At 46.1% G+C, this 22,551-nt stretch overlaps 2 protein-coding genes across 3 annotated transcripts in view; one reads left to right on the forward strand and one right to left on the reverse strand.

The window, feature by feature from the left end:
* The first annotated feature begins 2,124 nt into the window (after positions 1 to 2,124).
* Tipin (TIMELESS interacting protein) lies at positions 2,125 to 21,766 on the forward strand. 2 transcript variants are annotated; one of them, XM_013518980.1, is made up of 9 exons: positions 2,125 to 2,187; positions 5,004 to 5,141; positions 5,591 to 5,669; positions 6,069 to 6,144; positions 10,326 to 10,448; positions 10,671 to 10,734; positions 17,455 to 17,661; positions 19,672 to 19,790; positions 21,683 to 21,766. In XM_013518980.1, exons 2-9 carry the CDS (start codon positions 5,012 to 5,014, stop codon positions 21,686 to 21,688), a joined length of 804 nt encoding a protein of 267 aa, XP_013374434.1. In that variant the 5' UTR covers positions 2,125 to 2,187; positions 5,004 to 5,011; the 3' UTR covers positions 21,689 to 21,766. The 2 variants fall into 2 exon arrangements, with proteins under 2 accessions (XP_013374434.1, XP_005415356.2); XM_005415299.2 differs by lacking the exon at positions 21,683 to 21,766 and having other exon boundaries at positions 19,672 to 20,378.
* Positions 21,610 to 22,551, reverse strand: part of Dis3l (DIS3 like exosome 3'-5' exoribonuclease) — a gene marked incomplete at its 5' end in the record, with an annotated part of 34,080 nt that continues 33,138 nt past the window's right edge. Inside the window, 2 exon segments of the mRNA XM_005393704.2 lie at positions 21,610 to 22,174; positions 22,256 to 22,430. Of these exon segments, the coding sequence (XP_005393761.2) occupies positions 21,866 to 22,174; positions 22,256 to 22,430 (484 nt within the window).

Consider the following 22,551-nt stretch of genomic DNA (forward strand, 5'->3'; position numbering starts at 1 on the left):
TGGGATCACAGAAGCATGTCATTACGCCTGGCTTTTGGACAACTGTAGCTCTGGCTTCTCTCCCCTTGAGCCTTACCATATTATTGTTTTTGCTTTGGTTTTTAGTAATGGAGATAGAATGGGGGTGCTCTACCACTGAGCTACACCCCTGGTCCTTTTTAGTTTTCTTTTTGTTTGTTTTTTCTCCGGTACTGGGAATTGAACTCACGACCTTGCACTTGCCAGGCAGGCGCTTTGCCACTCAGCTAAATCCCCAGCCCCTCCTTTTTAGTTTTCGAGGCAGGATCTTGCTAGTTGCCCAGGCTGACCTCAAACTTGTGATCCTCCTGCCTCAGCTTTCAGAGCAGCTGAGATGATAGGGTGCACCACTGTACTCGGTGCTAACAGTCAGTCAGTATGTGTTAAGGTTCTCAGCTGTAACAGAAACCAGTCTCACCTCTCATTCATTTTTGTTTGTTTTTCTTTTTTTTTTTTTTTTTTTTTTTGGTTTTTTTCTCCGGTACCAGGAACCGAACTCACGACCTTGCACTTGCCAGGCAGGCGCTTTTGCCGCTGAGCTAAATCCCCAGCCCCTGTTTGTTTTTCTTGAGACAAGGTCTGGCTGTATAGTCCAGGCTGGTCTTCACGTTATTGGGCAAGAAGTGCAGACTACAGATTGGGATCTGGATAATTTTTTTTTTTCTTTTTTTGAGACAGGGTCTCCCTATGCAGCTCAGGCTGGCCTTGAGCTCACTTTGTAGCCCAGGCTGGTCTTGAATTCACCATGATCCTCCCGCCTTAGCCTCCCAAGTGCTGGGATTACAGGCGTGTGCCACCATGCCCAGCAGGATCTGGATAATTAAAAGAATGCATCTGGCCTTCTCAGCAATTTGGACTATTGAAGTTGACATATTTCTAGTTCAAACTAAAAATAATTTTGTTAATCGCTTAATAGTTTATCTTGCAGTAAACCATAAAGTAAAATGTGCTATCTGTACAGTTTGTTTGCCTGTCTTTTGAGACAAGGTCTTTTTTGGGGGGCGGTTTTCTCCTGGTATCGGGAATCGAACTCACGACCTTGCACTTGCCAAGCAGGTGCTGTGCCGCTGAGCTAAATCCCCTGGCCTGAGACAGAGTCTTGCTAGGTAGTTCAGGCTGTTCTTGAACTCCCAAAGATCCTCCTGCCTCAGCCTCCATAGTGCTAGGATTACACCCATGCACCACTATGCCCCGCCTACATGTATAGTTTTTTACACGCAGTTTCTGCAGTGTGGGGGATTGAGTCCAGAGGGCTCTACCACTGAGCTACAGCCTCAGCCACTTTTTCCCTGGTACTGGGGATTGAACCCAGTCCCCTTGCTCTGAGCTACACCCCAACACTGATTGATTGCGAGACAAAATTCTCACTGAAGTTTTCAAATTGCCCAGGCTGGCCTCGGACATGCTATCCTCCTGCCCCAGCCTCCCAGAGTGCTGGAATTATGGGTATGTGGCACCGACTCAGGCTGGACTCAACTCACAATGTTAACAATGTTAACACAATGTGTAATTACATTTTTGGAATTTTTTGTGTGTACTTTGTTTTTGTTTTCTCGAGGCAGGGTCTCGCTATTCAGTTCAGGCTGTGCAGCCCTAGGTGCCCTGTCCTCCAACTAGCAGGGATCTTCCTGCCTCAGCCTTCCGACTGCTGCGATTAACAGGCGTGCCTGTGTACACTTCCTTTTTTTTGGTACTGGGAATCGAACTTAGAACCTTGCGCTTGCCAGGCAGGCGCTTATGCCACTGAGCTATATCCCCAGCCCTCTGTGCACACTTCTAACCCTAAATCTTTGCCATCTCTCTTCTGGGCTCGTCATAAAGCTCGCGTTCAAGGCACTGTGGTACTCGGCCCTCAGCCAGAACCCTTGTTACCATCACACCGAGGCCTGACCCCGAAGCTCAGAGGGCCTAGAAAACAACGGCCAAGCCGCAGGCCCAGGTGGTAGCTACAGGCTCCCCCTGCCTCCGCGACGCGGAAGCGGCTAGACACGCGAGCGCCGGGAGGCGGGGCCGGGGCGGGGCTTGGAGGCCCCGCCCCCGCAGCGCGCAGATTTGGCGCCAAACGCCAAGGGCTCCTCTCGCGACGAGAGCTCAGAGTCTCGCGAGACTCACAGCGGGTGTCGCCGAGGTTGTCTCGGTCTGCACCAGGTGAGAACTGGACCCCGCGAGGTGAGCCCCAGTGGGAGAGGCTGCTGGGGGAGCGCGGAGCCGGGGAGCGGGGAGTCCCCCAGGCGGGGATGGAGGGCTGCGGGGCGCGAAGGTCGGGAGGGGAGCGTGGTGGGCGACCGCGTCAGGTTGCCGGCCTTGCGCGCGAGGAGACGCCTGCTGTGTGCAGCCCTGAGGGCGGAAGGACGGGCTGCAGAGCGCGCGCACATCCGGTCAGCGGGTAAGGGTTCCTCCCCGACTAGGGCTTTCTTTTACTTCTGCACCGTTCTGGGGATCGAACCAGGACCTTTGCGCGTAATTACAACACAGCCTTTTTTATCGCTTTTCTTTTTTTCTAAAATTTTGAGACAGCGTCTGACCACGACGCTAAATTGCCCAGTCTGTACTCTGCAATTCTCCTGCCTCAGCCTCCCAGATGGGGTGCCGGGAATCACAGGCTTGCACCACCATGCCCAGAGAGGGATTCTTGTGTTTCGTTTTGTTTTGCTGAGACAGGGTCTCGCTATGTAGTCCAAGCTGACATTGAACTCACTATGTAGCCCAGGCTGGCCTCGAACTCGCAGGGATCCTCCTGTCTCAGCCTCCCAAGTGCTGGGACTACATGTGTTTGGCACCACGCCCAATGATGTTTCCGTTTTGACAGCCGGGAAAAGTCGGACACTGGAAACTGAAGGGTCCGCGGGCCAATTTGGTTTGGAAATTAAATTTGTTGCCCATAGTTTTTTTTGGGGATGAGGACCAAAAGAGGAGGTTAAGATGATTTCATCAAAAACTCAAAAAGAGGCGGTTACGCACCTTTGGAAGGAGTGACAGAAGTGCAGGAAACATGGTATTCCTTACAAATACTGAGGCAAACTAGGTGCCTCCCAGTTCCCACCCATGTTTCGCCAGTTCCTTGCTATACCTAACGTAAATATAGTTTATATCCTGTCACCAAGCTCGGACCCCAGTCAGCCTCAGTTCAGAACTCCACTAACTCAGGGAGATTGTAATTACAATCGGGCTAGTACCGTTCTCTCTCTCTCCTTTCCTTTCTTTCTCTCTGTCTCTTCTTTCTGTGCTGTGGAGCAGCTTTGACATTTTTTTGGCAAGAAGGTTTTGGGGAAACCCAGGGCTTCACACATGCTAGCCCAGTGCTCTACCACTGAGCTACATTCTCCAGCTTTTAATTTTTTTTTTTGAGACAGAAAAACCAGGTATGTACAAAGTACAGTATTTCAGGCATCAAGGGAAACATTTTTTTCCAGAAAAAGAGATTGTCCAAAAGCGTTGGACGTAGCTGAGTGGTCCAGCGAGATGGTAATGAAGAGTAATTTGAGTCACCAGCGTGAGGATAATTAGCCATTGCCCAAAGGAGACTGCCTAGAAAATCAGTTGTCTTGGTTACTTTTGTCGTTGCTGAGACAAAATTCCCCGATGCCCAGAATTAAGGGAGGACAGGTTTATTTAGCTCGCAGTCTGTGGAGGTTTCAGTCCGTACTCGGCTGGCCCCAAGGCCGAGTGGCACATGGCAGAGGGCAACAGTTATGGCCGTGGAAGACAGCAAAAGCAGCAAGAGCAAAAAGGAGTATGCAGGCTTCCCGCCCTCCTGTAGCACTCACACACCCATAATCGCAGTGTGGGATCATGGGACAATCACAAACTAGATGCCCACCCCATGACTGCATGAGGCTCTAAGGGGACATCCAGACACAAACTGCAACACCAGTACATAAACAGATTTTTTTCAAAAGCTGCTACAGGGCTGTGGATGTAGTTTTCTGATGAAGCACTTGTCTAGCATGCCCGAGGCCTGGGTTTCCTCCTCGGCACTGAATAAAATTGCTCTGATTGAGGTAAGGGTGAAATACCACCTATTTTACTTTCTTTGTAGTCATAGTTTAAAGCCTTCTAAATAATCAAATTAAATCCTCTATAGTAGGGGAACTCACTAGTTAGGGAAAATGCTTTGTTCAAATCATGAAGCTATTTAGTGGTACAGTTCATGGAAGAACTCAGTTCCAGGGGCTGGGGATTTAGCTCAGTGGCAAAAGCGCCTGCCTGGCAACCGCAAGGTCATGAGTTCGGTTCCCGGTACTGGAGAAAAACCAAAAAAAAAAAAAAAAAAAAAAAAAAAGAACTCAGTTCTGATTTCTAACCTCGTTCTATTCCTGCATAATTTTCCCTAAAAATCTTTTTTTCCTTTCTTTCAGCAGGGGTCTCAAACTCCTCGATTTAAGTGATATCCCTGCCTTAGCCTCATCAGTGCTGGTATAGGCATGTGCCACATTGCTCAGAGAATTACCTTTTCTTTATTGATTGATTGTGATGCTGGTTTGAATCTAGGGTCTTGTCATTGAGCTCCAGCCACAGCCCAATTTTTTTTTTTCTGGAACTGGGAATCGAATTCAGGACCTTTGCTTGCAAGGCAAGTGCTTGTGCCGCTGAGCTTCAACTCGCTTACGTATGTATCCCAGGCTGGCCTTGGTCTCACAGTGATCCTCCTGCCTCAGCCTCCCAAGTCTTGGGATTATAGGTGGGTGCCATCATGCCTGGCACACAGCCCTATTTCTGACACAGGATCTCGCTAAGTGTGCAAGTGGCCCAAACCCCAGCTTGTGCTCTTTTTGCCTCAGCCTCCTGGAATGCTGGGATTGCAGGTGTGTGCCACCACAACTGGCAGTATTTCTTTCTTTCTTTTTTTAGTATTTTTATGATGTATGAGTTTGAAATATGGTTTACCTGAGACACATGACTTACGCTGCAGATGAAACTAACAGTAATAATAAGAAGACTGTTTTGAGGAATAAAAAGTTTTATTTCCCCCCCCACCCCCGCAGAGGAAAAGATGCTAGAACCGAAAGAGAATGGCCTGATTGACCTACCAGATTATGAACACGTAGAAGACGAGACTTTCCCTCCATTTCCACCTCCATCCTCTCCACAGAGAGATGGTGAAGGAGCTGAACTCAATGAAGGTCTGTGTTGATTTTTTTCTTCCTTTTTTCTTTTTTTTTTTTTTTTGAGACAAGATCTCTCTTTGTAGTTCAGGCTGGCCTTGAACTCTCGGGAACCCTCCTGCCTCAGCCTCCGAGTGCTGGGATTACAGGAGTGCACCACCACTCCATGGCTGAAGGTCTGCATTGAGAATTTCACAAAAATGTCCCTTGTTCAGCTATCCATTTATTTTATTTTATTTTTTGTCTTTTTGAGACAGGGTCTCACTATGAGTTCAGGCTGGTCTTAAACTCACTTTGTAGCCCACACTGGCATCAAACTTGCAAGATCTTCCTGCCTCAGCCTCCTGAGTGCTAGGATTACAGGCATGCGCCACCATGCCCAGCTCAGCTGTCCATTAATCAAGTTAGAAGTCATGCGTTTTATGAGTAAGGCTTAAATAATACTAAATCTTGGTATGTTTCACTAGAGTCAGAGAGCCGAGAACCTGTTCCTGTCCCTCCAAAGAGAACAGTTAAAAGGAACAACCCTAGGCTGGACGCTCAGAGGTACTTGGACCATTTTCTTGCATGTCTATGCTTTTTTATTTACCACCCTTGCTTTTCTTTTTTCTTTTTTTTTTTTTTTGTCTTTTTGAGACAGGGTCTCACTATGCAGTTCAGGCTGACCTTGAGCTCACTTTGTAGCCCAGGCTGGTCTTGAACTCAAAATGATCCTCCTGTGTTTAGCCTCCCTAGTGCTGGGATTACAGGCATGCGCCACCACACCTGGCCACTCTTGCTTTTCTTGTAATGTTAAAAGCTTTTTCGTTAGGGTGATTTGGAGATCAGATAGTTCTATAAATAGTCTTTTTCAGTTGAGGGGAAGGTATTTTTTTCAGAAATTCTGCTCTTGGTTTGGACATAACTATAGAAAACTTGAAATTCAAAATAAATTTCTATTCACAGATTAATTTCAGAGAGGGGCCTTCCAGCCTTAAGGCATGTGTTTGACAAGATAAAATTCAAAGGTAAAGGTCATGAGGTAAGAAGTGGATTGTTTCTGTGTTAAACTGTTGTGTTTTTTAGTTTTTTTTTTTTTTTTTGGTTTTTCTCCGGTACCAGGAACCGAACTCACGACCTTGCGCTTGCCTGGCAGGCGCTTTGCCGCTGAGCTAAATCCCCAGCCCCAAACTGTTGTGTTTTTTAAAAGTACCAGTGAAACTGTGGGCTTGTTATGTTCTTGGGAATCTCAGACTGTTTCTTTTTTGTTTGTTTGTTTGTTTTCTGGTACCAGGAATCGAACTCATGACCTCGTGCTTGCCGGGCAGGCGCTGTGCCGCTGAGCTAAATCCCCAGCCCCTCAGGTTGTTTCATAGATACTATCGTCAGTCACCAGATCTTTTGAGACATAGATGTGATGTAGTAGAAAAGATACTGTTGAAGAGTTAGTAAATAATCGGCAGAATTGGTAGTATTTGAAGAACTAGAGGGCCAGGGATATAGCTCAGCAGCACAGGTGCCTGCCTGGCGAGTGCCAGGTCCTGAGTTTGATTCCCGGTACCAGAAACAAAAACAAAAAAATGCCTAAAATTAGAAAACATCACATTTTTTTGCCAATGTAAGTTCTATGGCTTTAGGAAAATCAGATCTGACTTTGTACTTTATTTGTATTTATTTACTTATTTTTGTCCTTTTGAGACAGGGTCTCACTATGCAGTTCAGGCTGGCCTTGAGCTCACTTTGTAGCCCAGGCTGGCCTCAGACTGAAAACGATCCTCCTGCCTCAGCCTCCTGAGTGCTGGGATTACAGCCGTGTGCCACCACACCCGGCTTTACTGACTTTGTACGTTAGAAACTTGAGTTTGTACTTTATAATTAGAGGAATAAAATTTACTTTTTCTTTTCTTGTTTTTTTTTGAGACAGTATCTTGCTGTGTAGTTCAGGCTGGCCTTGAAGTCACTATACAGCCCAGGTTGGCCTCGAACTCAATTGATTCTCCAGTGTCAGCCTCCTAAGTGCAGGGATTACAGGTGTGTGCCACCACGCCCAGCAAAATTTACTCTATAAGCCTGAGTTTGTACTTTACAATTTAGAGGAATAAAATTTACTTTCTCTCTCTCTCTCTCTTTTTTTTTTTTTTTGAGACAGGGTCTCACTATGCAGTTCAGGCTGGCCTCGAACTCACTTTGTAACCTAGGATGGCTTCAAACTCAAAGCATTCCTCCTGCTTCAGCCTCCTGTGTGCTGGGATTACAGGCGTGTACTTTCTCTCTCAAAGAGGGATTTTAAGTTTCATAAGAGCAAAGACTTCTGTATTGGTCACTCACATGTCGCTAGGTATGGCACAGTGTATGGTTTGTAGGCAGTGGTGAAGTTCTGTTTCAGAAGGAAAACAGTAACTGACAACCATCATCTACATAGTACAAGTCAAATATGCACTTACCAAAAAAAATGCTCTTACCTTTGGGTTATATAGGATTGTAGATAGAACGTCTTCACAGGTGACAATATATTTTTATAGAACTTTGCAGTTTCAAGTGTGTCCCAGATATTCTCTAATTTTCAACCTGTGGAGTATCAGTGATGTTGGATTTCTTACCTAGTTAAGGTAATTGTAGGGTTTTAAGTGACCAGTGTAGTGGCTAAAGTTGAGCCAAGACCTTGCATATTCCAGCCTGGCTAGAGTAGTGCTCGGACAGTGAGTTATAGACACGGTTTGCGTCAGAACTGGGAGGGAGAGGTGGACAGTGACCTGAGCTGCTGTCATTCAGTGGGGTGGGTGATGCTGCACGGGGCAGGGCAGAAGTAAGAGAGGAATAGTGTATGAGACTCAGTGATTAAGATACAGGAACGTGAAAAAAAGAAGAGTCAAATTAATCCCAAGATTTCAAACCTAGGAGGCAGAAAAACTGTGTCTTTGCTCAATTTTAATAGACATGAGAGAATATTGAGCCTGAATTGTTTTGCCACAAATTAAATGTAAATGGGGATATTTTCAAAACTAAACCCGGGGCACTTCATTCTTTGTTCTTGTTAGCTTTTTGGGTAGTAGTGGTGAATTGATCCTTTGATTTTTTTTTTTTTTTCTTTTTTTCCAGTATCAGGAATCGAACTCACGACCTTGCGCTTGCCAGGCAGGCGCTGTGCCGTGAACCTTTGATTTTATGTACTCCTGGTTGTATTCATAATAAGTCTTATTAAAATAAGTAAACTTAGCTAGGCATGGTAGTATCTGCCTGTAGTTCTAGCACACAGGAGGCTGAGGCTGTGAGTTGGAGGCCAGCCCAGGCTATACAGTGAGACCTTGTCTTAAAAAAAAAAACCAAATAAGTCAGATAAGTAGACTTGGATAAAGGATACGCGTTTCGTGTTTCTTCCATGGGTCTGAGTGTGCTAAGTTTTTTCTTCTCTGTTTCGACTTGAAAAATCCTCCTTTCTCACAGTACTAAATCTTACTTTCCTTCTCCATGTGTGACTTGGAGCCTACTGTATTTAAACTTTGTTTTCTTTTGTAGAGTGCAGTGCATTGGTGGGGATTGAACTCAGGGCTTTGTGAGTGCTGGCAAGTGCTCTACCACTGAGCTACACTCTCAGCTCATACTTCTCTTGTGTCGCATGGGTGTAATATGACTTTTTTTTTGAGACAGGGTCTCACTGTGTAGTTTAGGCTGGCCTTGAGCTCACTTTGTAGCCCAGGGAGGCCTTGAACTCACAGTGATCCTCCTGCCTCAGCCTTGCAAGTGTTGGAAGTACAGGCATGTGCCTCCATACCCTGCCTAATACCACTTTTTAAGGTGGTTGGACCAAGACGTATGAGAAAAGAGGCTCCTAGTAGGTGGAAAATAATCTTAGGTGTTTGAGTTTTGAACACATTTATACCATGAGCTGGCTGTGATGGCGGACGGCTGTAACCCCAGCACCATGAGCCGGAGGCAGGAGTGTCACAAATGAGAGGCCTGTTCTCAGAAAAGCAAAAAAGAGAACAAATTAGAACTTGTATTTTATTATCAGAAGGGCAGAATGAAAAGAGGCGTCCTCGGCGTTCCGTGAGTAGTCATCGTACGTGGGCGGTTGTAACCACTGCCCTCCACAGGTCAGGGAGCCGTGCTCGCTGACCCTGCAGCGCTTACCGTGTGCCAGCACTTGTGTGGCCTTCTCGGCACCCCCCGTGAGGTCTGCGTGTTATTCTCATTCTCTGCGTGAAGAAAGAGGCACAGAGAGGTAGATGGTTTGAAAGTGCTGGAGCTGAGATTTGAATCTGCGTCCTGCTCGGAAGCTGTGCTTTCCATCCCTGTCCTGTTCATTCTCATATTTTAAAATGCTGCAAGCAAAGAATGGTATATTTTATAGTAAAAGTAAGAATTTCTCACTTCACTCAGTCAAGTTTATTATACCCTGTTTTTCATTGTCATTTTTTAAAATATTAATTGGAATTTCAAATTCGTTGAGTAACTATGCTTTGAGGATGTTTATGTTGTTCTTGCAAGTCTCTGTCCTTGGGCTTTGTGAATATACTCTTAGAGTTTTAAATTCTCAGTGTTTTTTTTCTGGGTATATAATTTATGGACTTCTCACAGTGTTTACTTATTTTTGAAAGATACTTTACTATTTTATTAAAGCTTATTTGGGGTTTTTACCTAGTAGTTCTTTTTTTTTTTTTTTTTTTTGGTACCAGGAATCGAACTCAGGATGTTGCACTTGCCAGGCAGGTGCTTGTGCCACTGAGCTAATCCCCGGCCTATTACCTAATAGTTCTAAGACAATTATGAATATTACTTAACTTTATTGTGGTGTTTTTTGAATTTTTTTTTGTGTGTGTGTGGTACTATGCATTGAACCCAGGGCCCTCAAGGCCTTCCTACTGAGTTGTATCCCCAGCCTTTTTAAATTTTAAGACAGGGTCTCGGTAAGTCACTCATTGTGGCCTCCAATTTGGAATCCTCCTACCTCACCCTCCCAGACAGCTAGGATCACAGGCATGCGTCACCATGCGCAGCAACTTTAAGGTTTTATACTGATACTTTCCCCCTATTTAAAAAAAGTTATATCCAGTGCTCTTTTAGAATGCAATCCTCCAAGCCTTTACTAAATGTAGGTATTTTTAATTTCCTTCTAGAAGTTTCTTAACCTGACAAACATGACACCAGTGACCTTGGCTTTGCTTTTCAGTTCTGAATGTGCTGACGGGCTCTTCCGTTTAGCATTTTTATTTTTATTGCCAGGCAGAGGACTTGAAGACGCTCATCAGACACATGGAGCACTGGGCACATAGACTATTCCCCAAACTGCAATTTGAGGATTTTATCGACAGAGTTGAGTACTTGGGAAATAAAAAGGAAGTTCAGGTAAGGGTTGCAGTTACCGTGAATGTCACTGACAGTGCTAAAGGGCAAGCAGATAGATTTAGTTGAGGCTAAGTTGCAATTTTGGGTCATTATTTTTAAATCTGTTTTGGTAGGGAGGGAAAATTAATAATAGTTATTTCAAGAACTTTCTAGAAACTAAGAATTAAATAAAATGGTCATTCACTTTCTTAATGTTATTGATGAAAATACATGTTTTTTCAGACTTGTTTAAAACGAATTCGACTTGATCTCCCTATTTTACATGAAGATTTTGTTAGCAATAGTGGTAAGTGTTTAGGTTTGTTTACTTTGTGACAGTTTTGTTTTAGAAAGAGATTTATTTGGGGTGGGCAGTATGATAGGACTGGTGGGCTGGGGATTTAGCTCTGCAGCACAGCACCTGCTTGGAAAGTGGGAGGCCCTGGGTTTCAGGCAGGTACTTGGTTTTGGTTTTTTTTTTTTGTCTTTTTGAGACAGGGTCTCCCTATGCAGTTCAGGCTGGCCTTGAGCTCACTTTGTAGCCCAGGCTGACCTCAAACTTGCAACAATCCTCCTGCCTCAGCCTCCCGACAGGCAGGCACTTGTGCCACTGAGCTATATTCCCTGCCCCAAAGCCCTGGGTTTCATTCCCGGTACCAAAAAAAAAAAAAAAAAAAAGATAGGACTGGATGTTAGTCTGTAATTAAGAGTACAGTTAACAAAAAAAGTACAGTTAATAGGAATGATTAGGGGCTGGGGATTTAGCTCAGCGGCACAGTGCCTGCCTGGCAAGTGCAAGGTCGTGAGTTTGATTCCCGGTACTGGAAACCCCCTCCCCCCCCCAAAAAATAGGAATGATTAAAATGCTTAGTTAAACCTAGAATGTCACATATGAAGTTTGTTTTTTAAAGATATGATTGCAGTAACGTTAGACATGTAAGACTGTATTTAGCCACAGAATCTGAACTTCTGGCAATTCTGCTAACCCATTCAACCTTTGTGGTGCTTGTTAATAAAAATACCTGTCAAGACACTGCGTTCATGTACATGTCTACTGTTAGAAAGCCTGGCTGTGGGAAATCAGGCTGAATAATTTGCTGATGAAAGTTGGCACTCCGCTAACATCTCTGTGACTGTTCTGGTAATGATTGCATTTGTCAGTTGTACAGTGCAACCGCAGACAGTCACGCACATGAAAGCACGTGGTTCCTGCCGACAGAGTCTGTAGAGTTATCAGATGTTATGTGCGATGGCTCCATACACCTTTTCAATGTTAGTTTTCAAACTTTAATAGATGTGGGAATGGACGCTTCGTATAGAATTTCCCAGAGTTGTTTATAAGTGGCCTGTAAAAGTAAAGGAATGTGGTTTAAATAATCTCGGGGGGGTGGGGGCGGGCAGAGATATCGTTCAGTAGCACAGGCTCCTGCCTGGCAGGCTCAAGGTACTAAGTTCGATTTCCGGTACAAAAAAAAAAAATGGGGTCTTAATTTTTTACTAAGATTGTTTCAGTTACTTTTTTTGTTGCTGAGGCAAAATACCCAACACCCTCATGTTAAGGGAGAAAAGGTTTATTTAGCTCACAATTTATAGAGGTTTCTGCTCATAGTCAGCCGGCTGGCTCCAAGGCAGGGTGGCGGGGCAGAGGTGCATCCCAGAGGAGAAACAGTCCACAGCAGGCAGGTGCGTGAGAGCATGTTTGCCCTGTTTCTGTCCCTTGTGTTCTATGCAGGCTACCCGCCCTAGGGAGGGTGTAGCACTCATACCCTCAATCCTAGCCAGAACTATGCCAGACCAGTGGACTGGTTAGTCAGTAGACTGACTTAGTCATCACACTGCTTTATTCCAGCACCACACGCTCTAGATCTAGCCACCTCTGCAAAGCACCCACTGCCTGACTGCATGAGGTTTGGGGACTATTGAGACACAAGCCATAACTCCTGGCCTCCCAAAAACTCGTGTATATCCCTTTATGTGGAAGGCATTTAGTCTTTGGCAACACTAAGAGTTGCCAAAGTCTTAAAATTTTCAGCATTGCTGAAAAGTCCAATTCTCATTTCTCCTCTGAGATTTAAGGCAGAGTCTTAGTTGTGTGAACACCTCTACAAATGAAAAGAGAGTTGAACACTTCCACTATCCAATGGCACAAGATAAACATTTCCTTTCCAAAAGGTACAAACAGGGATACAAAGGAATGGGGCCAAAGCAAGTTCAAAATCCAGCAGGGCAGACACTAAGTCTTGTAGTTCCGTGTTGAACATCCAGGGAAATCTGTGGTAAGACGTGAACTCCAAAGGGCTTGATTGTAGCTCCCGTCGCATCTCTCTTGGGCCCACTTTGCAGTTTTTCTCAGATGATCTATGTTCTGGGCTTTCCTAAACTTCTGGGATCTCTGTAAAGCCTTTGGCTTCACACTCACAGCTTCGTACACTGTCCTCAGGGACACACTGCCTGGCCTCCCAGGCCTCCTTCTGACATCTGAGGGGAAGCGTTCCTGACCCCACAACTCTTACATGTGGCATGCACCTAAAACCAGCAACGTGTAGATGATGCTGGGGTCTGCTGCCAGGTGGAGCAGTAACCAGGCTTACGTTTTTTTGGCTGAAACCCTAACCCTAACCCCACCGTCAGTGTCATACACCGCTTCCACCACTGTTGTCTTTTAGCTTTTTTTAAACATTCTGAACACATTTCTGTGCTAAGGCTTTTTTCTTTGAAACAAGGTCTCAGTATGTAGTTCAGGCTGGTTTTGAATTTGCAGCAGTCCTCCTGCCTCAGCCCCCCAAGTGCTAGGATTACAATTGTGCGCCATCACACCTGGCTTGTCATAAGGGTTTTACATCCTTCAACTCAGCCTGGAATCCTCTTGTCATTTTCTTCATATTTACACAACTGACTTTTATTTTTTTAAAAAAACTTTTATTGGTACACAGTGATTACATTCAATGTGGGGAATTGGTACATGTACATAGCACAGGGGCTGGGGATTTAGCTCAGCAGCAAAAGCGCCTGCCTGGCAAGTGCAAGGTCGTGAGTTTGGTTCCCGGTACCGGAGAAACCCTCCCCCCCCTAAAAAAAAACAAAAAACATGTACATAACACATCTTAATTTTTATTCTCCTTCCCCTTTATCCCCCCCCCCTTTTTTTCATACATGGCTGACTTTATCTCTTCAGACTGTGTGCAGTGTCAGCTCAGTGAAGTCTCCCTGGCTACACTGTTGAAATTGCATTCCTTCTTCCCCCTTTTCTGGCTTACCTATGCTGTTTTCTTTTCTCTTCTTCCTCTCCTTCCTTTTCTTTTTCTTTTCCAGTACTGGAGATTAAAAACAGGGGTGCCCTACCACTGAACTGTACCTCCCATCTTTTTTTATTGTCTCAAGACAGTCTTGTTCAGGGGTTGACTTGAGCTTGGGATCCTCTTGCCTTAGCTTCTCAGGTGGCTGGGGTAATAGGCATGTGCCACGTACCCGGCCAGTTTGTTATCACTTATTTTCCACTAAACATTTTAAGACTTATCTTTCCGTCTGTGCCAGAATGATGGCTTCCTTTATAGTACATGGAGGGGCTGGGGATATAGCTCAAGGGTATAAGCACCTGCCTGGCAAGGGCGAGGTTGTGAGTTGGATCCCCAGTACCACCAAAAAAAATATATATATAGATAGATAGATAGATAGATAGATAGGTAGGTATAGATATAGATATAGATATAGATATATATGGAGCACTCCTGATTTTAGCTTCTTTGCCTCAGTTGCCTATGAATGTTGCAGTGAATGAGGTTCATATGTAGTCCTAATTTATTTTTCCCCTTGGTTTTCAGAGACAGGATCTTGGTATGTCTTGGTTACTTTTCTCTTGTTGCTGAGACAAAATACCTGACACCCAAAATTAAGGAACGAAAGGTTTATTTAGCTCACAGTTTGTGGGGATTTCAGTCCATACTCGGCTGGCTCCAAGGCAGGGTGGCACATGGCAGAGGGCAACGGCACATGGCAGAGGGCAACAGCTCATGGCAGTGGAAGACAGCAAGAGCAACAGCAAAAGGGGAGGAGTGGCAGAGCAGCCTCTTTCCCTGCCTTACATATGCAAACTACCCGCCCCAGAGCGGATGTAGCACCCACACCCATAATCCCAGCATTGGACCATGGATCAGTCATAAACTCTGAAAACCTGCCCCATGACTGCATGAGGCTTTGGGGGGGACATCCAGACACAAACCATACCATGATACAAAGTTCAGCTCCCTTTGAACTCACTGTGAACCCAGGCTGGCCTCACATGGTGATCCTCTTGCCTCAGCCTCCTGATTACAGATGCTGGGATTACAGGCTTGCATCACCATGCCCAGCCTTTAAAATCATATTTATTTTAAAGGAACAAGCTGCTTTATCGTTACATTCACTTTGTTTTTCCCTAAGATACAGTTTTTACTAATTACTTAACAGTTTACCCAGAAGTCACTCAGGGTAATATGGCTTTCTTTTGTTTGTTTTTTTGTCTTTTTGAGACAGGGTCTTACTACGCAGTTCAGGCTGGCCTTGAGCTCACTTTCTAGCCCAGGCTGGTCTCGAACTCACAACGATCCTCCTGTCTCAGCTTCCCCAGTGCTGGGATTATAGGCATGTGTCACCATGCCTGGCAGTAATGCGTTTTTATACTGATTATCCCAAGCGTCACTTGGGCAGGTGTCATTTAGCCAGTTGATTCTTTTTTTTTTGAAACAGGGTCTTGCTTTGTAGTGCAGGCTGGCCTTCAGTTCTCTATGTAGCCTAGGCTAACCTCAAACTCAGGGCGATCCTCCTGCTTCATCTGTCCAAGTGCTAGAATTACAGGCATGCACCACCATGCCTAGCCATGTTGAATAAATTAGATAAGATTGTCATTTTTATATTTCCTGTTAATAGTATAAAATTTAATGAAAAATGCAATTTTTGGTCATCCTGTATTTAATTAATTGTACTGGTAGGTGGTTAAAGAGATCATTTTCTATTGATGATACCTTTTCTTTTGTGACTCAGAAAAATAGCCCCTTAGGATAGTGTTGTCTCAGAATCCTGTCTGCCCTGTAAGGGAAGCTGTCAGGAACCAGCAGTGTTTTCTGTGTATCCTGTGTAGGTTATTTGCCGGCCCAAGTGGTGCACTTTAGTTTCTTGGCAGTGCTTTTCCCATGTCAGGAAGGAAGGGTGTTCAGCTCTTTCACAGTTAGGTGAGAATCCTCAAAAAGAGGTTTGTTTGAAGAGCTGGAGTAACTGTTACAGTTTTCAAATCTTAACAATTATAAAGGCTTATATCCATCCTTTAAATGTTTTGCTTATCATACTGGATTTTTACTGTGTTTCATATCTCAAGGCAAGAAGACAAGGATAGTATCTGTAAATTATCTTTTGTTTGATTGTTTGTTTGTTTTCTGGTACTGGGAATCGAACTCACAATGTCGCACTTGCCAGGCAGGCGCTGTGCTGCTGAGCTAAATCCCCAGCCCATAAATTCCCTTTTTTTTTGAGACAGGGTCTTGCTATGTAGTTCAAGCTGGCCTTGAACTCACTGTGTAGCCCAGGCTGGTTCCTCCTGCCTCAGCCTCCCTAGTGCTGGAATTAGAGGGGTACACCACCCCACCTGGCTCATAAATTTCTGTTTCAGTTAGTGACTGGAATTTTTTCATCTGGCTTGTCAGATGGAGCAGGGTTTACTGTTTCTTTTTTCTTTTTTGTGTTTTTTAAAAATCCCACAACGTGAATAATGTAGAGAAGGTGAAATGTCAGCTGCTATTTTCTTATGGTTCTCTCCCACCTGCAGGCATGTTAGTATTTTGCACTTTTTTTTTTGCCTTTTTTTGAGACAGGGTCTCTCCATGCAGTTCAGGCTGGCCTTGAGCTCAGTTTGTAGCTCAGGCTGGTCTCGAACTCGCAAGATCCTCCTGCCTCAGCCTCCCAAGTGCTGGGATTACAGGTGTGTGCTGCCACACCCGGCTTACACAATTTTTTGAAGCTACCACACGATTGTGGCTGTTCTGTTGCAGCAAGTTAAGGTGCCAGGTGACTTGGTGGGGCTGTCAGAAACATCTGTGCCGCCATGCTGAAATTAAAAAATGGCCGGGGCTGGGGCTGGGGCTCAGTGGTAGGACGCTTCCCTGGCAAGCCCAGGTCCCAGGGTTCGATCCCGAGCGCCTCCGAAAAGTAAATAACAATAAAGATGAACGAGGTGCAACTCCCCATTCTGCTCATAGACCAGTGACTGTCATACAGACAAGTGCTAGTCATCACTGCAGTCCTTATTTTAAATGTTGGTAAAACTTCATTTTTTAAAATTCTGAAATATAAGTGGAAGGCCTAATGTTTACTTTCACTTTGAAGCCATTTTTCTTTGAGATAACTGATGTAACAAGATTTTTAAAAATTGTCAACACTAATAATTTAGAGCATTGAAACTCCCTTCCCTTCTTGTGTTGCCCAGATTGACCTCGAACTCCTAAACTCAAGCAGTCCTCCTGCCTCAGCCTCCTGAGCGCTGGGATTATCAGCATGCACCACCATACCTGACTAGATAGCAGTCAGTTTTTTGTGTTTGTCTTTTTGAGACAGTGCCTTGCTATGCAGTTCAGAATAGCCTTGAGGTCACTTTGTAGCCTGCGCTGGTCTCGAACTCGCAATGATCCTCCTGCCTCAGCCTCCTGAATGCTGAAATTACAAGTGCACACCACCATGCCCAGCTAACTTGGAAATATATTCACAGATTTAAACTTCTTCTATCTGTTTGGCCTTGTAAAAAATAATGGCCTATATAAAGTTACTGTGTACCATACAGACACTGTGTCAGGCTATCAAAACATGTTGGTTTAATGTACGATAAGATTATGGTTTGGGTTTTTTCCATTTGTTTTGTACTGGGGATTGAACTCAGGGCTCTGAGCATGCTAGGCAAACGCTCTAGCACCAAGCTACATCTGCAACTTTAGATTGTTTTTCAGTTAAGTGCTCTAACTAATCTAACACTGCTGATATACTAACTTCTTTCTCCCCACGACAGATGAAGTAGGGGAAAAGAATGGCCTTGAAGTAACAGCTGCTGAATTTGATCCCTTCCTGACAAACTCAGCAGAGAGTGAGCAGCTCACTCCTGAGCCCAGGAGGAGCCTCACGGAAGAGCAGCAGCAGAGAATGGAGAGGAACAGACAGCTGGCCCTGGGGAGAAGGCAGGCAAAGCTGCTGAGCAGCAGTCAGGCCCCAGAAGATGGTAAAATGGACACCGGGTTTTATGTGCTACCGTTAATATAAGGGTGTGTGAGAAATGTTAACTTTCCTGGTCTCCCCCAGACTCAGATGCTGCTCCGCACCAGGCAGTGTGATGTCAGGTTTATGTGTACTTGCGAGTGGTGTGAGCCGTTCGGAGTTTTCAAAGGATATATGAGTCTGACTGGCTTTCTGAGTAGCTGAGAAACTCCTTGGGAAGAGTGTAAATCCTTCAAAAAATATTCTTCCCTGGCTCCTTAGAGCCTGTCCCCCATAATTTTTAGGATCGTAACACTTTAATATTACGATACTTTGATAGTAAATATAATGCCTTCTGTACCATGAGGATTTTAGAGCCATCCATGGTAATTTACATGCTTTTTATTGTTTTGTGTCTGTTTTTGTAACCTGCACTCTTGGTGGCTGTTCATTTGCTTATCTGTAGCATCCTTCCCACTTCTAGGACTATCTTAGGATTTGCTGATTTTGTATATTTTTTGGTGCTGGGGAAACCAGGTAAATTTGTTAAAACAGTATTTAAAAAGGATTACAAGTTTTTTTGTTTTGTCTTTAAATTTGTTTTTAGAATTACAAGTTTTGAATGAAGTAGAAACGATTATTTTCTCAGTTTCCAATTGTTTTTCCTTTTAAAATGGGAAAAGAACTGGGTGTGGTGGTACACACCTGTGATCCCAGCACACAAGGCTGAGGCAGAGGGATTACCATGAGTTGGAGGCCAGCTTGGGCTACATAGTGAGTTCAAGGCCATCCTGTGGTATATAGGGAGAGCCTGTTTTGAAAAAGAAATTGGAAAAGAATTAGGCTGGGCATGGTGGCACATAAGTGTGATCCCAGCACTTTGGAGGCTGAGGCAGGAACAGCGCCATGAGTTTGAGGCCACCATGGGCTACACAGTGAGTTCAAGGGCAGCCTGAACTGCATAGTGAGAACCTGTCTCAAAAAACCAAAAACAAATAAATAAATAAGGTAAAAACCATGTTGTAAAATGTTACATCCACAAAAACAAAATTCTCAGATTAATATTATGATTGTATTAATTTTTTTTTTTTTTTTTTTTTTTTTTTTTGAGACAGGGTCTCGCTGTGCAGTTCAGGCCGGCCATGAGCTCACTTTGTAGACCAGGCTGGTCTTGAACTCGCAACAATCCTCCTGCCTCAGCCTCCCATGCCCGGCTTTTTTTTTTGTACTGGGAATTGAACTCAGGACCTTGCGCTTGCCAGGCAGGTGCTTGTGCTGCTAAGCTATATCCCCGGCCCCCATTTTTTCAGTTAAAATGAATTCAGTTTTAATCTTTATGAATGGATATTTTTACTATTTTACCATGGGAAAAATTTTACCATGGGAAAAATTACATGAAGATACAGTTATTCCTGGGCATGGTAGTGCCACAATAATTGCTGGCGGGGTGACACATCTGTAATTCCATCCCAGGCTAGCCCCCGTGCTGGGATTACAGGTGGGCACCACCATGCCTGGCCAGCCCTTTTTTATTTCATTTATCTACTTTTCTCTTTTTGAGACAGGTTCTCACAGTTGAGGCTGGCCTTGAGGTCACTTTGTAGCCCAGGCTGGTCTCAAACTTGCAACGATTCTCCTGCTTCAGCCCTTTTTTTATTTTGAGAAAGGGTCTCAGAGTTGCCAGGCTGGCCTTGAGTTTTCAATCCTGCCTCATCATAAGTAGCTGGGACTACGCTGGTTACCCCATGCCTGGCAGTGACCCTTTGTATCTTGAGTCTTTTCAGGCATATATCAAACTGGGTTCCTTTAGAATGCAGTAATCCTAATTTGTTTTTTGTTTTTCTTCCGGTACCGGGAATTGAACTCAAAACATTGCGTTTGCCAGGCAGGCGCTGTGCCGCTGAGCTAAATCCCCATCCCAGTAATCCTAATTAACATTAACCGAGTGAGCAGAGATCCCACTCCTAAGCCAAGCTCTTGAAGCTGTCTGTACTTGTGAGCTGCTTGCACTGAGTAACGTGAGGGTTTCTCGCAGGCCTGTTCGTGGACACACCCAGCGCACAGGCGGTTGAGGAGGGGCAGCCTGGAGAGGAGCAGGAGGAAGTGAACGGAGACGTGGCCCACAGCCCGCGCGGCGATACACTTGTCAGTGCTGTAAGTGGAGAGGATGTGAAATGAGAGGAAACACCGCCGGACCAGACTTTATAACTCCAAGTCAAGCGCGGTGGTGCACGCCTATAACCCCAGCACTGGGGAGGCTGAGGCAGGAGGATCACTGTGAGTTGGAGGCCAGCCTGGGCTACGTAGTGAGTTCAAGGCCAGCCTGAAGTAGAGTGAGACCCTGTCTCAAAACACCAGAAAACCATGTCAACTCCATGCTGCACAGGGTTACTGAGGTTAACGAGGCCTCCACGGAGAAAGTGCGTTAACTCGACATTCTGCAGTTTGCCATTTGTACTTTACTTTGTATGAAAATTCTTAGGTAGTAAAATTTATGCAAAACCCTACTTAAAATCTGGTATTTATTTATGTTTGTCCCTTGTTGATTTAGTTCAGCCTGTTTATCCTGAGGACTATTTTTATATAGCTGTGACCTCACGAATGATTAACAGTTACTAAGCGGCTGCTGCTGCTGGTGTGCGCTGCACAGCTGTGCTGACGAAATGGGGTCACGCTGAAGGTGGAAATATGTTCCGACCATTAATGTGTCTTTTTAAAAAGAAGTAAAGTGATTATTTTTAAGACTGTGGCGGCTTTATGAACGTCTTTCATCACTCTTCGGGCAAGTTACACTTTTGCTAAAGCATTTGATTTTGCATGCGTTTCGAGTCGTCTGACCCATGAGGGGCTGAGCTGTGGCCTGGCCATCGCTGGTGCCCCTGGGACCCTGTGACGGGCTGAGGGGACCAGTACTGAGGGAACACAGGAGTCATAGGGAGGGAGGAGTTGCAGGCTGGGTCTTCACTGGGGGGAGCAGATGCTAAGCCGTGGGGTGAGCGGTGCAGTGATGGACGTGAGCCAAGATGCAGGACGACCGCTTGGGAATGGCGACGGCGAGGTGTGGGGCTCAGGGCCGGAGGCTGTGGGGCCCAGTGGCAGCTCTTCCCGCCCGAGCCAGCAGGGCAGGGGGTGGGCGTCGACCGGAGCTTGGTAGGAGGTCTGTTCTTGCCCCCCTGGGCGGGCAAGCCTGAGCCGGTGTCACCGCAGAGGGGACTGGAAGTCGCCTTTTGGGAGCCTGGGAGTTGGAGAATAAAGCACTCACCGTGTGATAGTGACAGTGCCGGCTTCTGTCCAGAGCTGGGACAGCAGCTGTCGTGTGCTCTTCTAGGTCACTGACTTGGGGCAGGGACAGTGACAAGGATGGCTTGGTTGAAAAGCCAGAAAGTGGAACACGAGGAGCGCATGCGTGCCCAGGGCGCTGCCCGGCGATGTGCCAGGAGGCTCGTGCGCCCAATACATCGGGCTTACTGTTGTCACGGGGAAGCAGAGACAGCCCGGTCTCGGGGCCACCAAGCGGGTGTGGGGGCGCACACCTGTGACCCTGCCACGGGGGAGGCTGCCCGTCTCGGAGTCCTGTTCGGGACTCTGTCCACACGCAGGGCCTGGGGAGTTCTTTCCCTGGTGCTGGGTGTACTGGCAGAATGACAAGCTGCCAGCCAGGGGGCGCCAGTCACCCCCTCTGAGGCACACTCCGCAGACTGTGGGGGTGCAGCCAACACTCTGCACCCCACCTCCGTGGGGGCCCCGTCCCTGGCTGGTGCCGCCAAAGGGAACGTGTATGTCACATGGGAAATAGGAGCTTTAAAGTGGGGAGGTGGACAGGCCCAGGACTTACTGACAGAAACTGAAAAGCTGTCAACCAGAGGCACCTCGGGCCCAGACGGCCTGTTGTAGGAGATTAACGGTGCTGGGGTCGAACCCAGAGCCTGTATCCCCAGCCCCAGAATTTACTTTGAGAGAACTGAGACCAGACAACTAAAAATCGTGGGTTTATTAAAAAGAGGCCAGCAAGTGACCTTAGAGAGCACCCTTCCCTGTCCGTGCAGGGCTGAAACCTCCGCGTCCACGGCGACGGGTTCCGCATTTAAAGCAGCGCCCGCGGAGCAGGAGTGAACACTGCACACCGAAATACCTACTTTGTCTCGAGCACCCAGTGACTCGCTGCAGCGTGAAGTTGGGGAAGATGGTAAAATCCCAAGACGAAGCTCTTCGGATGAAGCAGGACCGTTTCATATGCCGCAGTCCCCCGAGACATCCAGGAGCGCCAGGTCCCTGATCTCTTCCAGCAGCGCGTACAGGCTCCGGCCCTTGGTCTGGCGGTACTCTGGGTACTCCTCCTGGATGGCGTCCGCTGCCACGTCCTGGGCCAGCTGGGCCTCCTCCGCGCACCTGGTGACCTCCCTCACCAGGTCGCTCCTCAGCAGGAGCGGGCTCGGCTGGGAGCGCTCCGAGCTCGGGACCTCGTGCGGTCTGTTGCTGACGAGCTCAAGCCTGATGGTGTCCGAATGGCAGCGCGAGGCCTGCACCGATATCCTGACCTGTCACGGAGGAGAGGCACAGGTCACTCGGTCCCATTCCTTGTCACGCCGAGAGCAGCGCTTCCACAGACGCACACTCACCGTGACGTGGTCGAACAAGCGCAGCGTGACCGACTCTCCTCCCGTCGTGGTGGAGGTGATTTTGTCCTGAAATCTCTGCAGGGACCCTGGTTTCCATTCCAAGCAGCGGTCTGGGCCACAGGACATCACTAAACCATCTTTATTTTTTAGATAAGCAGCACCTTTAATCCCAAACCTGAATCGTTGTCAAAATAAAGATCCAGAGTTAATGTACGCTTCATATGCAGGTCTTGTGTGTTTCTCTGGATGAAAAACAAATCACTCTTCCTGTGCTTTACATCCAAATATTTACTTTA

The sequence above is a fragment of the Chinchilla lanigera genome, unplaced genomic scaffold (assembly GCF_000276665.1).
Source record: "Chinchilla lanigera isolate Chin_1 unplaced genomic scaffold, ChiLan1.0 scaffold00049, whole genome shotgun sequence".
Classification (NCBI taxonomy): domain Eukaryota; kingdom Metazoa; phylum Chordata; class Mammalia; order Rodentia; family Chinchillidae; genus Chinchilla; species Chinchilla lanigera.

Excerpts from the sequence above, each read along its gene's own strand:
- Tipin (XM_005415299.2), top strand. The coding sequence starts at position 5,012 with ATGCTAGAACCGAAAGAGAATGGCCTGATTGACCTACCAGATTATGAA. Across the intron at positions 5,142-5,590 it reads AGGAGCTGAACTCAATGAAG|AGTCAGAGAGCCGAGAACCT; the intron begins GTCTGTGTTGAT and ends ATGTTTCACTAG. Across the intron at positions 6,145-10,325 it reads TCAAAGGTAAAGGTCATGAG|GCAGAGGACTTGAAGACGCT; the intron begins GTAAGAAGTGGA and ends TTTTATTGCCAG.